The sequence below is a fragment of the Diplotaxodon limnothrissa genome, linkage group LG9 (assembly GCF_057381915.1).
Source record: "Diplotaxodon limnothrissa isolate DT_005_m linkage group LG9, D_limnothrissa_male_GT1.1, whole genome shotgun sequence".
In the NCBI taxonomy this organism is placed as follows: domain Eukaryota; kingdom Metazoa; phylum Chordata; class Actinopteri; order Cichliformes; family Cichlidae; genus Diplotaxodon; species Diplotaxodon limnothrissa.
The window spans coordinates 35709596-35723457 of record NC_140604.1 but is presented as its reverse complement, the minus strand read 5'-3'; the positions used below and the strand labels follow the sequence as shown (position 1 = coordinate 35723457).

The window sequence follows — 13862 nt, the reverse complement described above, 5'->3', positions numbered from 1 at the left end:
AACTTCCCAATCTGTACACTTAAAACATTCCTGCAAGGTAAGCACAGATTCTTCTGACCATATGTCAACATCCTTAGTCTTTGTCTTCTCTCGTTTTAAGACAGTTTTATAGATGGGCAGAAGATGCACACAGTTATGGTCAGAAGATCCCAGAGGAGGAAGCGGGAGGGATTTATAAGCATTCTTCACCGATCCGTAACAAAGGTCCAACATTTTATCCCGTCTGGTAGGACAGGATACATATTGATACAGATTGCCCAAAGTTGATTTAAGGGAGACATGGTTAAAGTCCCCCATTATGAAGTTTGGGGCATCAGGAGAGAGCGCCTGCAGCTTCTGTACTACGTCTGAAATGATGCTGCAAGTGGAGGCGGGGTGAGCACTCAGGTGAATGTAAACTACGGTAACAAAAAGTTGTGGAAACTCACGAGGGAGATAAAAAGGGCGCAGTGACACGGATAGAAGTTCAACATCTGGTGTACAAATACACTCTCTAACAGTCACAGCGCTACAGTAACATTTGTTCACATACAAGCATACTCCCCCTCCTTGAGATTTCCCTGTTACCCGTGCATCCCGATCTCGGCGAAAGGGAGCTCAAAAACCGTCAATTGAAAAATCGGCATCCTGATCCAGCTCTGTCAGCCATGTCTCGGAAAAAGCCATTGCACAGCTGTCCCTGAAGTCTTTCTGGAACCTGACCTTTCCCTGGAGTTCATCCAGCTTGTTCCTAAGAGACTGAACATTTCCAAGGATAACAGACCGCAGGGGAAACCGACTGACCTTACCATCATACAGTAAGTTAAGTTGTAACAGTTCGTTGCGGGAGTAAACAATCCTCAGATGACTCACGGCCTCGCCCACATCATCGGAAACAAGCCAGCACAGTAGAAATCCAACCACAATGAAGAAAAAAGAATCCACGACGTTCTTACTGTTGTGGAGCCTGTGTCACTTTGTAAGAAAACTGTCACTTCCTTCAACCAAAACACATGCCATTGATAGAAACGAAAAGAAATGATAAGAACTTAAAAACTTAGGATACCAAGCTCTCACTCACTGCTGGTCGATGCGTGTGCATGCGCCTTGTCCTGACAGAGCATCTCCTTGATACATCCCACAATTGATGGGGACTTGCTCCTGGTGAAGGCATTCCAGGACCCAGGCATGGGACATTGAGTCATAGGCCTTCTTGTGATCAATTCAGGCAGTGCACGGGTTGATCAACCTGGTCTTGCAGTCTCAGCTGACTGTTCGATCTACTAGTAGCTGGTGTTTTGCGCCTCTGGTATTCTTCCCAATTCCTTTCTGTGCTCCACTCATGTTTTGACCTATGGTTCTGTTCATCTGTGTCTGTGGTTTAAAGTGACAGTGTTTAGAATCCAGTATTTGTAGTGAGTGTGTAATGGTGTGTGTAAAATGTCAACAGTTCAAAAGCCTGATAGCTTGTGGGTAGAAACTGTCTCTGTGTCTGCTAGTGCAGGTCTGAATGTTCCTAATCTGCCTGCCGGATGGCAGGAGCATGAAACGTCTGTGGCTGGGATCAGAGAGGATCTGCTGCGTCTTGCTCATGCAGCGGTGTCTACAGAGATCCTGCATAGCTGGCAATTCAGTCCTGGTGATGCACTGTGCTCTCACCACCCTCTGCAGAGCTATGTGGTCCGGAACATTACAGCTGCCATACCAGGTGGTGAAGCAGCCAGTCAGAAAAGTTTCAATGGTGCATCGATAGAAGTTTGTAAGTGTTCTGGGATTCATGCCGAATCTTCTCAGGTGCAGAAAGAAGAGCACCTGTCTTGCTGCTTTTGTGATCACACCAACATGGTGTGACCAACTCAGATCCTGACTGATGTTGATGCCCAGGAAGCTGAACCATCTGACTCTCTCCACCTCTGCTCCGTTGATTTGGATGGGGGTGTGGTCTCCTCTCTGCAGTCTCCTGTAATCCACAATGAGCTCCTTGGTTTTGCTGCCATTAAGCAGCAGGTTGTTGTCGCGGGACCATGATGTCAGGGCTCTCACCTCTGCCCTGTATGCTGTCCTGTCATGTGACGCATACAGGGCAAACCACAGTCACTACCCATTCCTTGACCATGAGGGCACAAAAAAGCAAAACACTGAAGATACATTTTAATATGGATTTGAACTTTTCTAAATTTAATTTTATATGAAGTGACTTCTAACATTACATCATTACATTTTTAACAAATTGAGTTTTGAACCTGGTTAAAGTAAGGACACATTTTATATTTTCTCCAATCACAGACTGGCTGATTGTCGTCTGTCAGAAACTCACTGTGAAGTTGTGGTCTCAGCACTGAAGTCCAAGTCCTCCCATCTGAAAGAGCTGGACATGAGTTACAATGATCTGCAGGATTCGGGAGTGAAGCTTCTGTGTGCTGTACTGGAGAGTCCAAACTGTCGACTGGAGACTCTGAGGTGTGTTCACTGACTGCAGCTGTTGTTGTGTCTTTCCAAATGACAACAAACTATTGTTGAATTCAAAATCCTGCTCCTCACATACAAGGTCTTAAATAATCAGGCCCCATCTTATCTTAATGACCTTGTAGTACCATATCACCCCATTAGAGCACTTCGCTCTCGCTCTGCAGGCCTACTTGTTGTTCCTAGAGTATTTAAAAGTAGAATGGGAGGCAGAGCCTTCAGTTTTCAGGCCCCTCTTCTGTGGAACCAGCTTCCAGTTTGGATTTGGGAGACAAACACTTATCCTATTTTTAAGATGAGGCTTAAAACTTTCCTTTTTGCTAAAGCATATAGTTAGGGCTGGATCAGGTGACCCTGAATCCTCCCTTAGTTATACTGGAATAGGTGACCACTGGGGGATTCCCATGATGCACTGGGTGTTTCTTCTACACTCAATCTCTGCACTGAATCATACTTGTTAATAATCTCTGACTCTATTCCACAGCATGTCTTTCATCCTGTTTTTCTTCTCTCATCCCAGCCGGTCGCGGCAGATGGCCACCTCTCTGAGCTCCCTGAGCTCCCTGAGCCTGGTACTGCCAGAGGTTTCTTCCTGTTAAAAGGGAGTTTTTCCTTCCCGCTAAAGTGCTTGCTCATAGATAAAATTGAATTGAATTGAGTTCTACAGGGTTTGGCACTGGAACCAATAAATCAAATGCATCCCAACAGCATTTTCAGGACTTCATTTGTTCCACATTTTGGGCTTTTTTGAGGTGAAAAATGAATTGTATAAATTTTGGAATAAGGCTATAACAAGACAAAACTGGAACAAGTGAGTACTGGGAATACTTTCTCGATGCACCATTCCTCCATTAGCTAGTAGTATTAGAAAATACACATATAGTTTTTATTTGAATCATTTATGATTTGAAATCCATCTACTCTAGGATTGATGCTAAAAAAGAGAGTTCAGGCATTCCTTCTTTATTATAGCCTTAGCGAGATGTCTTCAGATAATCCAAAATGCCGCTGTGAAAGTATTAACAGGGACCAGAGAGAGGGACCATATTTCCCTAATATTCACTTCACTGGCTCCCTGTTAAATCCAGAATTAAACTAAACTAAATTCGTAATGTCACATATAAATTTATCAGGTCCATCATAAAGACCTCTTTATATCATTGTACCATATTATCCTAACAGAGCATTTCATTCTCAGACTGCTTGCTTAAGGCTATTGGGGAAAAAAATCATGAATTCACAAAGTGTTTAGGTGCAAATTTGCTATGTAAAGTATATACAGACCAAAACTGTTTGTCTACTCGTCCTCAAAAACACAGTGCAAAAAAAAAAAAAATGTTATTCTGGATTCATCCAATCTTAACAAGAAGGCAACAGCATGGAGAATTCTGTGCTCATGCTTATTGTTCTTATTTAAAAGTAGAATAGGAGGCAGAGCTTTAGGAGCTTGGAAAGAAAGCACCTGGACTGCTGTGAGTCTGCACTGAAAATTTCTTTCTTGTCACTCAATTTTTAAAATTTTTTTATTTAAATACCACTACTGCATGTCATTAACTTTTGCTTACTTTCTCTTGTGGTTAGTTTTTCTCCTTGTCTCCTTTTCCCTCACTCATCGCCCTAAACCAATTGCAGTAGATTGCTAACCCTTCCTGACCTTTGTCTTTTTAGAGGTCTCTTCCTGTTAAAACTGCTTTTCTTTCTTTCTTGCTCATAGGGGATTTTCTGTAATATTGCAATGTCTTATCTTAACTAACTTGAGTTGAGTGGTGTCACCTGTTGATAATTGCCACTTTATAAATATAAATGCAGATTAACTGAATGGAAATATGGCATAGTCTTTGGAAAAAAAAGAAGAAGAAGAAATCATCATATTAAAACAGACCTTCAGTAAAGTGTTAACAGATGGATTTTCTTTTGTAGTCTGTCAGGCTGTCTAATCACAGAGGAAGGCTGTACTTCTCTGGCTGCAGCTCTGAACTCCAACCCCTCCCATCTGAGAGAGCTGGACCTAAGCTACAATCATCCAGGAGACTCAGGAATGAAGCTGCTGTTGGCTGGACAGAAGGATTCGCACTGGAGACTGGACACTCTCAGGTATGGAGAGAATGTCTGATAAAGGAGGAAACATGTTCTGTGTCTATCACTCAGTTGAATAATCTATTATTCAGTAATCCTTGTTTCTTCTTCTTGTTATAATAATAATAATAATAATAATAATAATAATAATACATTTTATTCGAAAGTGCCTTTCAGAACACTCAAGGACACTGTACACAGCAGAATAATAAAAGCAACATAAAAGCAAGCAGTTTACATAATCATAAAAGGATAAGACATAAAACAAATTTAAAATAGCAGAGTGGAGAGGTTATGTGGGATAAGCTATTTTGAACAAGTGAGATTTGAGTTATAAAGAGAGAGAAGGAAATGATATTTCTTGAATCAGAAGGTCGGGAATTCCAGAGTCGGGGAGCAGAGCAGCTGAAAGCCCTGCTCCCCATGGTGGCAAGACTGGGGGAGGGGACGGAGAGAGAAAGAGAAGAAGAAGATCTAAGACACTGAGATGGGGCAGTGATCTGAGCCAGATCAGAGAGATATGGAGGAGAGAGAAGATGAATAGCCTTAAATGTGTAGAAGAGTATTTTGAAATTGATAAGATATTTGACAGGGAGCCAATGAAGCTGCTGCAGGACAGGAGTGATGTGATGGATAGAAGGGGTCCTGGTGATAGTACGGGCAGCAGAGTTCTGGACGGGTTGTGGATGGATTTTTGAGTAATGAATTAAAGTAATGGAGTCGGGAAGTAACAAGGCTGTGAACAAAGATGGCATGGTATGTGGGGTGAGAAAAGGACAGAGATGATTAATGTTGCACAATTGAAAATATGCAGACCGAGAGACATTATTAATGCGGGAATTAAAAGATAGAGTACTGTCAAAGATGACGCCCAAACTTTTTACAGCGGAAGAAACGGAGACCGGCAAGTTATTGATAGTAATAGAGAAACTGTTGGCTCTGGATAATGTTGATTTAGTGCCTACCAAGAGGAGCTCGGATTTGTTACTATTGAGTTTGAGAAAATTGGAAGAGAACCATGAATTTAGTTCGGCTAAGTAGAGGGTAAGGGAGGATGGGGGGAGAGCAGAATCAGGTTTAGTGGACAGATACAGCTGCGTGTCACCAGCATAACAGTGAAACTGTATATTATATTTACGAAAAATGTGTCCAAGCAGAAGAAGTTAGATAATGAAAAGAGGGGCCCCAGGACAGATCCCTGGGGCACGCCAGTGACCAGAGGAAAGGACTGAGAAGTAAAAGATTTGAGTCGAATAAACTGAGTGTGATCAGAAGGGAATGAGAAATAGTGTCGAAAGCAGCAGTCAGATCGAGGAGAATATGAATGGAAAGTAAAGTCAGTTGCCATAAGAAGTTCATAAAAGTTCACTTTTATGAACTTTAAAGACCATTACGAATGTTTGCCCAGTTAGATCAATGATAGACTTAGTTACATGTGACAATATTAAACTTGTTTGGCAGCCCTTAGATAATCCTGCTCATATTTCTTATTATTCACTTACATTGATAAATTCAAGTGTTCCTAAACCTGCTTCCTGTAACACATTCAAATATTTGTATTTGTGTTTTTGTTAATCCCAGAGCCCCGTAAGTGAAGGTTCAGAATGCCGTATCATCACATGATTTGTGTAGATTTCAGATAGTTCCTAAAGTGCTTAGCTTTAGTTAAGATTCAGTCTGAGGATTTAGGTCTTACCGCAAAATCTTCAGGCTCGTCAATCCTCCTATGGCCTCTCCTTTGGAAAAAACTGCTGATCTTAAACTGGACACAAAACACTACACACATGAAGGCTAATTTAAATCATGCTCTCAAAAACTGACATACTGTATTTGTAACTCTGTCTGTGAAAGTGGATTGGAGAAATATGTGCTTAAAGTTATGTTTTGAGAACATGGGATCTTTTGCAAGTACATAACGTTGAATCACTGGGATAGTTGGTTGTGGTGGCCAATAGACTTACATTCGTTTATGTTAGCACATTAGTGACAGAATAAGTAACTCAGTGGAATGCAAGGGGCCTAAAACTAAAAAAATCAGTGTATCAGTGTTTTGTGCTGCCCCTGGCTGTAACATTGACTTATATGTTAAAACCAAGGATATACTGTCCACATATAAAATATGAAAACTACAGATCAAAATCATCAGCAGTTTGATCCATTTATCGATTGAAGTGTATTTGTAAAGATGTTGGACTGCTTCTTTATCAGTGTGTAACAGTGTGTGTGTGAGAGCCATGTAATGTCCATGTGTGCATGCTGACTGTGCTGCTCTGACCCCCCTCCTCCTTTCAGGGTGGAGCCTGCTGGAGTCCGATGGTTGAGACCAGGTCTGAGGAAGTGTAAGTGTGTTTTTAATGGGATTCATGAAAACAAAGCAGCACACATTCAACCATCTTCATCATGTCAGGAGTCATCATCAAAGTGTCAATCAATGAACAGATGATGGATCAATAACTGCAGCTGGATTGTGTTTGTTCTCTCCATCAGATTCCTGTCAACTCACAATCGACACAAACACAGTGCACACAAAGCTCCAACTGTCTGACAACAACAGGAAGGTGACACATGTGGAGGAGGTTCAGTCATATCCTGATCATCCAGACAGATTTGATGTTCGTCCTCAGCTGCTGTGTAGCAATAGTTTGACTGATCGCTGTTACTGGGAGGTTGAGTGGAGAGGAGAAGTTGAGATATCGGTGAGTTACAGAGGAATCAGAAGGAAAGGAGACGGTGATGACTGTTGGCTTGGACTGAATGATCAGTCCTGGAATCTGTACTGCTCTGATCGTGGTCCGGATTCTGTCTGGCACAATAACAAAGAAACAACCATATCCTCCTCCTCCTCCTCCTCTGTCTCTAACAGAGTAGCAGTGTATGTGGACTGTCCTGCTGGCACTCTGTCCTTCTACAGAGTCTCCTCTGACACTCTGATCCACCTCCACACCTTCAACACTACATTCACTGAAACTCTTTACCCTGGATTTGGGTTTAGATCAGGTTCCTCAGTGTCCCTGTGCTGAGTTGAGTGTAAAGTGTGTTAGAGAAACACTCTGACTGTTGAACAGATAGTTAAGTCTGTACATGTCTGTCTCTTGTTTTCAGATTCATGGAATGATTCAGTTGATCTTTTAAACTGTTCTAAATGATTCCTTGTAATCATCTTAGCTTTTTCAACCCTTTAAAAATGAAGAAGCTATTATTATTCCAGGATCCACATATTGTTTTTCTGGCTTTGTCATAAAATATAATCTAAAATATTAAAGATATTCATTATTGCTCATGTTTTTGTAATTTTATTTATTCATTTATTTATTTATTTAGGACAGTGCATGTTAATGAACATAAATGTAAAAAAAAAAAATTACATGAATGTAAACATGCCAGATTATAGCCAAAGGCTAATTTCCATCTGTTGTCCTTAAACATAAAAAAATTGACATAATAATTCATAAAAATTCATCATTCATTCATAATAAAAACTCCATCACCAAACTTACACATACACACCATTCTGTTCCCAAATAAAACATTAAAACTATACAACTCATACATGATCACACACTTGATTTGTCCATAACCAGTTTTTAACCTTTGCCTTAAACAAGTTGAATGCCGAGCTTTCTCTAATGGGTTGAGGAAGACTGTTCCACAGATGGCCTCCCTTGACAGAGAGGACGTTCTGCCCAAATGCTGTCCATCTGTGGGGTATAAACAAGTCTCCTCGGATTGTAGCTCAAGTGGTCCTGTCTGAGCTTTCTTCATGCCTAATGAACTGCTTTAGTGGTGGTGGAGCAAGGGAGTGTAAGACTTTATATATTAAACACACTCTTTTAAGTTTCACTAAGTTATTGAAGTTCAGTAATTTATGTTTTTTTAACACATGACAGTGGTGGTGGGAAGTCGGTTTTTTGTCAAGTAGTTTTAAACTTCTTTTATAAATGTTTTCAATAGTTTTACAGTGGGGCAAAAAAGTATTTGGTCAGCCACCGATTGTGCAAGTTCCCCCACTTAAAATGATGACAGAGGTCAGTAATTTGCACCAGAGTTACACTTCAACTGTGAGAGACAGAATGTGAAAAAAAAATCCATGAATTCACATGGTAGGATTTGTAAAGAATTTATTTGTAAATCAGGGTGGAAAATAAGTATTTGGTCACCTCAAACAAGGAAAATCTCTGGCTCTCACAGAGCTGTAACGTCTTCTGTAAGAAGCTTTTCTGTCCCCCACTCGTTACCTGTATGAATGGCACCTGTTTGAACTCATCATCTGTATAAAAGACACCTGTCCACAGCCTCAAACAGTCAGACTCCAAACTCCGCCATGGCCAAGACCAAAGAGCTTTGGAAGGACACCAGGAAAAGTATTGTAGACCTGCACCAGACTGGGAAGAGTGAATCTACAATAGGCAAGCAGCTTGGTGTGAAAAAATCAACTGTGGGAGCAATCATCAGAAAATGGAAGACATACAAGACCACTGATAATCTCCCTCGATCTGGGGCTCCACGCAAGATCTCATCCCGTGGGGTCAAAATGATCATGAGAACGGTGAGCAAAGATCCCAGAACCACACGGGGGGACCTGGTGAATGACCTGCAGAGAGCTGGGACCAAAGTAACAAAGGTCACCATCAGTAACACACTACAACGGCAGGGAATCAAATCCCGCAGTGCCAGACGCTGCTGAAGCCAGTGCATGTCCAGGCCCGTCTGAAGTTTGCCAGAGAGCACATGGATGATACAGCAGAGGATTGGGAGAATGTCATGTGGTCAGATGAAACCAAAGTAGAACTTTTTGGTATAAACTCAACTCGTCGTGTTTGGAGGACGAAGAATACTGAGTTGCATCCCAAGAACACCATACCTACTGTGAAGCATGGGGGTGGAAACATCATGCTACGGGGCTGTTTTTCTGCCAAGGGGACAGGACGACTGATCCGTGTTAAGGACAGAATGAATGGGGCCATGTATCGTGAGATTTTGAGCCAAAACCTCCTTCCATCAGTGAGAACTTTGAAGATGAAACGAGGCTGGGTCTTCCAACATGACAATGATCCAAAACACACCGCCCGGGCAACAAAGGAGTGGCTCCGTAAGAAGCATTTGAAAGTCCTGGAGTGGCCTAGCCAGTCTCCAGACCTCAACCCCATAGAAAATCTGTGGCGGGAGTTGAAAGTCCGTGTTGCTCGGCGACAGCCCCAAAACATCACTGCTCTCGAGAAGATCTGCATGGAGGAATGGGCCAAAATACCAGCTACTGTGTGTGCAAACCTGGTAAAGACCTATAGTAAACGTTTGACCTCTGTTATTGCCAACAAAGGTTATGCTACAAAGTACTGAGTTGTATTTTTGTTATTGACCAAATACTTATTTTCCACCCTGATTTACGAATAAATTCTTTACAAATCCTACCATGTGGATTCATGGATTTTTTTTCACATTCTGTCTCTCACAGTTGAAGTGTACCTCTGGTGCAAATTACTGACCTCTGTCATCATTTTAGGTGGGGGAACTTGCACAATCGGTGGCTGACTAAATACTTTTTTGCCCCACTGTAAGTGTTGTTGGACAAGCAAGTGACCAGGACGTCAAACAATAGTCCATATGAGAGATGATCATTGAGTAAAAATAAGTTTTTGTAACATTCATATTTAAATTATTACGTATATGATTAAAATTTCGATTATTAAATTTAAGTACCTGGGACACTTTATTTATGTGACTCTTGAAGGATAATGTTGGGTCTAAAATGACCCCAAGATATTTAAATTCTGGAGCTAATTCAAGCTCTGCTCCATCCAGGAATATGTTTGACTGCTTCAAGTTTAAGGGGCGTTTTGAAAAATACATACCGACAGTTTTTGAGGTGTTCAACATTAGGCATGAGTCCTCCAGCCAGCTATGCATTAATGCTAAAGCAGCTGTAAGATCTTTTGCCACCTGCTAGACACTATTTGCTTGCGTATATATAACTGCATCATCCGCATACATTTGAGCAAATATATTTGGACAGACTTCAGGTAAGTTATTGATAAAAAGAGAGAACAATAAGGGCCCAAGAACAGATCCTTGAGGAACCCCTGTATCACAGTCTAAATATGGAGATTTAACCCCATCCAACACCACACACTGTTTCCTGTGTGAGAGATATGAGGCAAACCACTGAAGAGCCTGACTGGAGATATTAAACTGAGTCAATCTGGACAACAATATATGATGGTTTACAGAGTCGAAAGCCTTCTTCAGATCTAAAAATACAGCTCCAACACAGGGACTCTTGTCCAGCAAGCTCTTCAAGTTCTCCACTAACATACACAGGGCAGTATCTGTGGAGTGATGTGCCCGAAAGTCTAACTGCAATGGATGTAATGAGGGTTGGGTGTTTTCTAGGTGAGCAGTGAGGAGTTTAACCACCCACTTCTCAGCTATTTTAGATACGACCGGGAGTATGCTTATGGGGCGACAATTAGCCATGTCAGTCTTCACACCTGCTTTGAAAATTGGTGTAACTGCAGCAATTTTCCAATCTGTTGGAACAATGGAGTGTTCGAATGACATATTCAAAACATGAGTTGTTGGACGTACAAGCAAATCCATATGTTCCTTTAGGAAGTTTGTGTTAATACCATATACATCAAGTGCTTTTGATTGTTTTAAACCTGTAATTAGTTTAGCAACTTCAGTGTCTGAAATATGAGTGATGGTGAACAAATTTTGACCAACATCATTCACATTATCAGAGCATACGACTGAGTCAAAGCTCTGACTGATCTCCTTAACAGATGAAATAAAGAAAGTGTTTAAGTTACTGGCAATAGATAGAGGCTCTCTAACAATAGAGTTATTTACATAAAGTTCAATTGTATTTTTACTTTTGTTTGAATGACGGCTTAGTAATTTATTTAAGTGTTGCCAGATAGTTTTACCATTACCTTTGGCTCTTTCAATTATATTTATAAAGAATTTTGCTTTGGCCTGTCTCAAACTTCTTGTTACTTTATTCCGCATTGAAGTAAATCTCTGTCTATCCAGAGTTAGACCTGTTTTCAGGAACTGCTTTAGTAATTGATCTCTTGTTTTCATTAAATTCTTGCACTCTTTGTTTAACCAGGGCAAATTAGATGTTGTCTTTATTTTTTGTCGACCTCTAATGGAGTATGAAGTGACTGCTGCAGAATTGTGGATCGATCATCACTACTCAATAAAGGCTCCCAGTTAGCTGATGCTAATGCTTCTTCTACATTTTGTCGCTGACTTCTTGGTATGAATTCATAAAAGGATCTCCTATTAGATGAACTTTGAAAGTCATTCTTAACCCGTGATTTTAAAAGTTTTCTAGAAAATAATATAAAATTGTGGTCTGAAATACCAGTGATAAAATTATAAGATTTAATAATTCGCTCGGGCTTATTACAGAAAACCAGATCTATTTTAGTTTTAGAGTGTCTTGTTATTCTTGTGGGTTGTTCAATGTGTTGAGTAAAGTTCAAAGTCTCCATTATGTCCTTGAGTGTTTTTCTGTCCTTTTCACAGTCCCAGTTGACATTAAAATCTCCCATTACAATTATTTCATTAGACTTATTATTTATAGCATGATATTTAAGTAATATCTGTAGTTGTTCATAAAAAATATTCTTTGCGGAAGGAGGGCAATATAAACAGATCAACGTAAATGACATTTCTGGGGAAAGAGTGATTTTAACAGAAATATGTTCTATTTCGACATCTATTGGTGAACTAAGTAAAGAGCAATCCAGGTGTTTCTTTACATGCACAAGTATTCCTCCTCCTCTTGTTTCAATTCTATCCCTTCTGAATACTGTGTACTCTGGAAAGACAACTGCAGACTCAGGAGAAGAACTTGTGAGCCAAGATTCAGAGATACCCAAAATAGAAATATTGGAATTGCTTAGAATATGTTCCAGTTGCTCATGCTTTGGTAACATACTGCGAATGTTAATGTGTCCACATAGAAGCCCCTTTGGTTTATTTTTAGTGTCCCAGATTACTTTAGCCTGATTAAATGTCTTGCAGATCTTTGTTCCTGTCATGGTCCTGCGTCCATGACTCAGTGATTTTGTGTTTGTGTTCTTTATTGTTATTATTCTCATTATTATTCGTGGGCTGTTTTGGGATGGTTTGTGTTTTGGGATTTTAGATACTGGGTTCTGGGTTTGTGCTCCCTCTATTGGTCCCTGGTGTTAGTGTTCCCCTGTCTCGTCAGGTTAATCAGGTCCAGCTGTGTCTCCCACCTGTGTGTGATTTCCCAGTGTCTCTCTGTGTACTTATGGTGTGTGCTTGCCTCTGTTCCTCGTCGCGTCGTCTGTGTTCATACTCTGTGAAATCCCCTGCGTGCTCTCCCTTCAATGTTCCGGTTTGCTACTCCTTGGTGTAGTTTCTCCCAGTTTAGTTCATCCTTAGTTCTGTTTTGCCATCTCCACTTTATGTTTGGTATTGTTAATAAATCGCCGTCACGTCTGAGTAAGTGCTGCATTTGAGTCCTCCTTTCCACTCTTCACACGGCCACTGACCCGAGCCGTGACAGTTCCTCTGTAAATTTTAATAGCAGGATTTCTTGTCCTTTTGTTGACAATACTATGAGAATTTAATGATGAGCCAACCATCCCTTTAACGTTAACTAGTAATGACTTCATGAACTTCTTCACAAATAACATTTTTATCATTAGAGAAAAAATTACCAATAATCATCCCACAGATGTAATATTATCTACAGCTACTCTTAGTACCATTGATGTTAAGTTAGACTCTTTTTCTCTAATTGATCTTTCTGAGTTAACTTCAATAATTACTTCCTCCAAACCATCAACGTGTCTTTTAGACCCCATTCCTACAAAACTGCTCAAAGAAGTCCTGCCATTAATTAATTCTTCGATCTTAAATATGATCAACCTATCTCTAATAATCAGCTATGTACCACAGGCCTTCAAGCTGGCTGTAGTTAAACCTTTACTCAAAACGCATCTCTAGACCCAGCAGTCTTAGCTAATTATAGGCCAATCTCCAACCTTCCTTTCATATCAAAAATCCTTGAAAGAGTAGTTGTCAAACAGCTAACAGATCATCTGCAGAGGAATGGTTTATTTGAAGAGTTTCAGTCAGGTTTCAGAGCTCAGCACAGCACAGAAACAGCTTTAGTGAAGGTTACAAATGATCTTCTTATGGCCTCTGACAGTGGACTCATCTCTGTGCTTGTCCTGCTAGACCTCAGTGCAGCGTTCGATACTGTCGACCATAATATCCTATTAGAGCGATTAGAACATGCTGTAGGTATTACAGGTACTGCGCTGCAGTGGTTTGTATCATATCTATCTAATAGACTCCAG

General features: G+C 40.6%; 1 protein-coding gene across 1 annotated transcript in view; it reads left to right on the top strand.

The window, feature by feature from the left end:
• LOC146626036 (NACHT, LRR and PYD domains-containing protein 12-like) overlaps window positions 1-7541 on the top strand; it is a 37110-nt gene extending 29569 nt beyond the window's left edge. The window contains exons 10-13 of the mRNA XM_085363144.1: window positions 2266-2439; window positions 4366-4539; window positions 6814-6860; window positions 7009-7541. Coding sequence (XP_085219270.1) covers window positions 2266-2439; window positions 4366-4539; window positions 6814-6860; window positions 7009-7541 — 928 coding nt within the window. The remainder of the gene's footprint in view (window positions 1-2265; window positions 2440-4365; window positions 4540-6813; window positions 6861-7008) is intronic.
• The last annotated feature ends 6321 nt before the right edge of the window (window positions 7542-13862 follow it).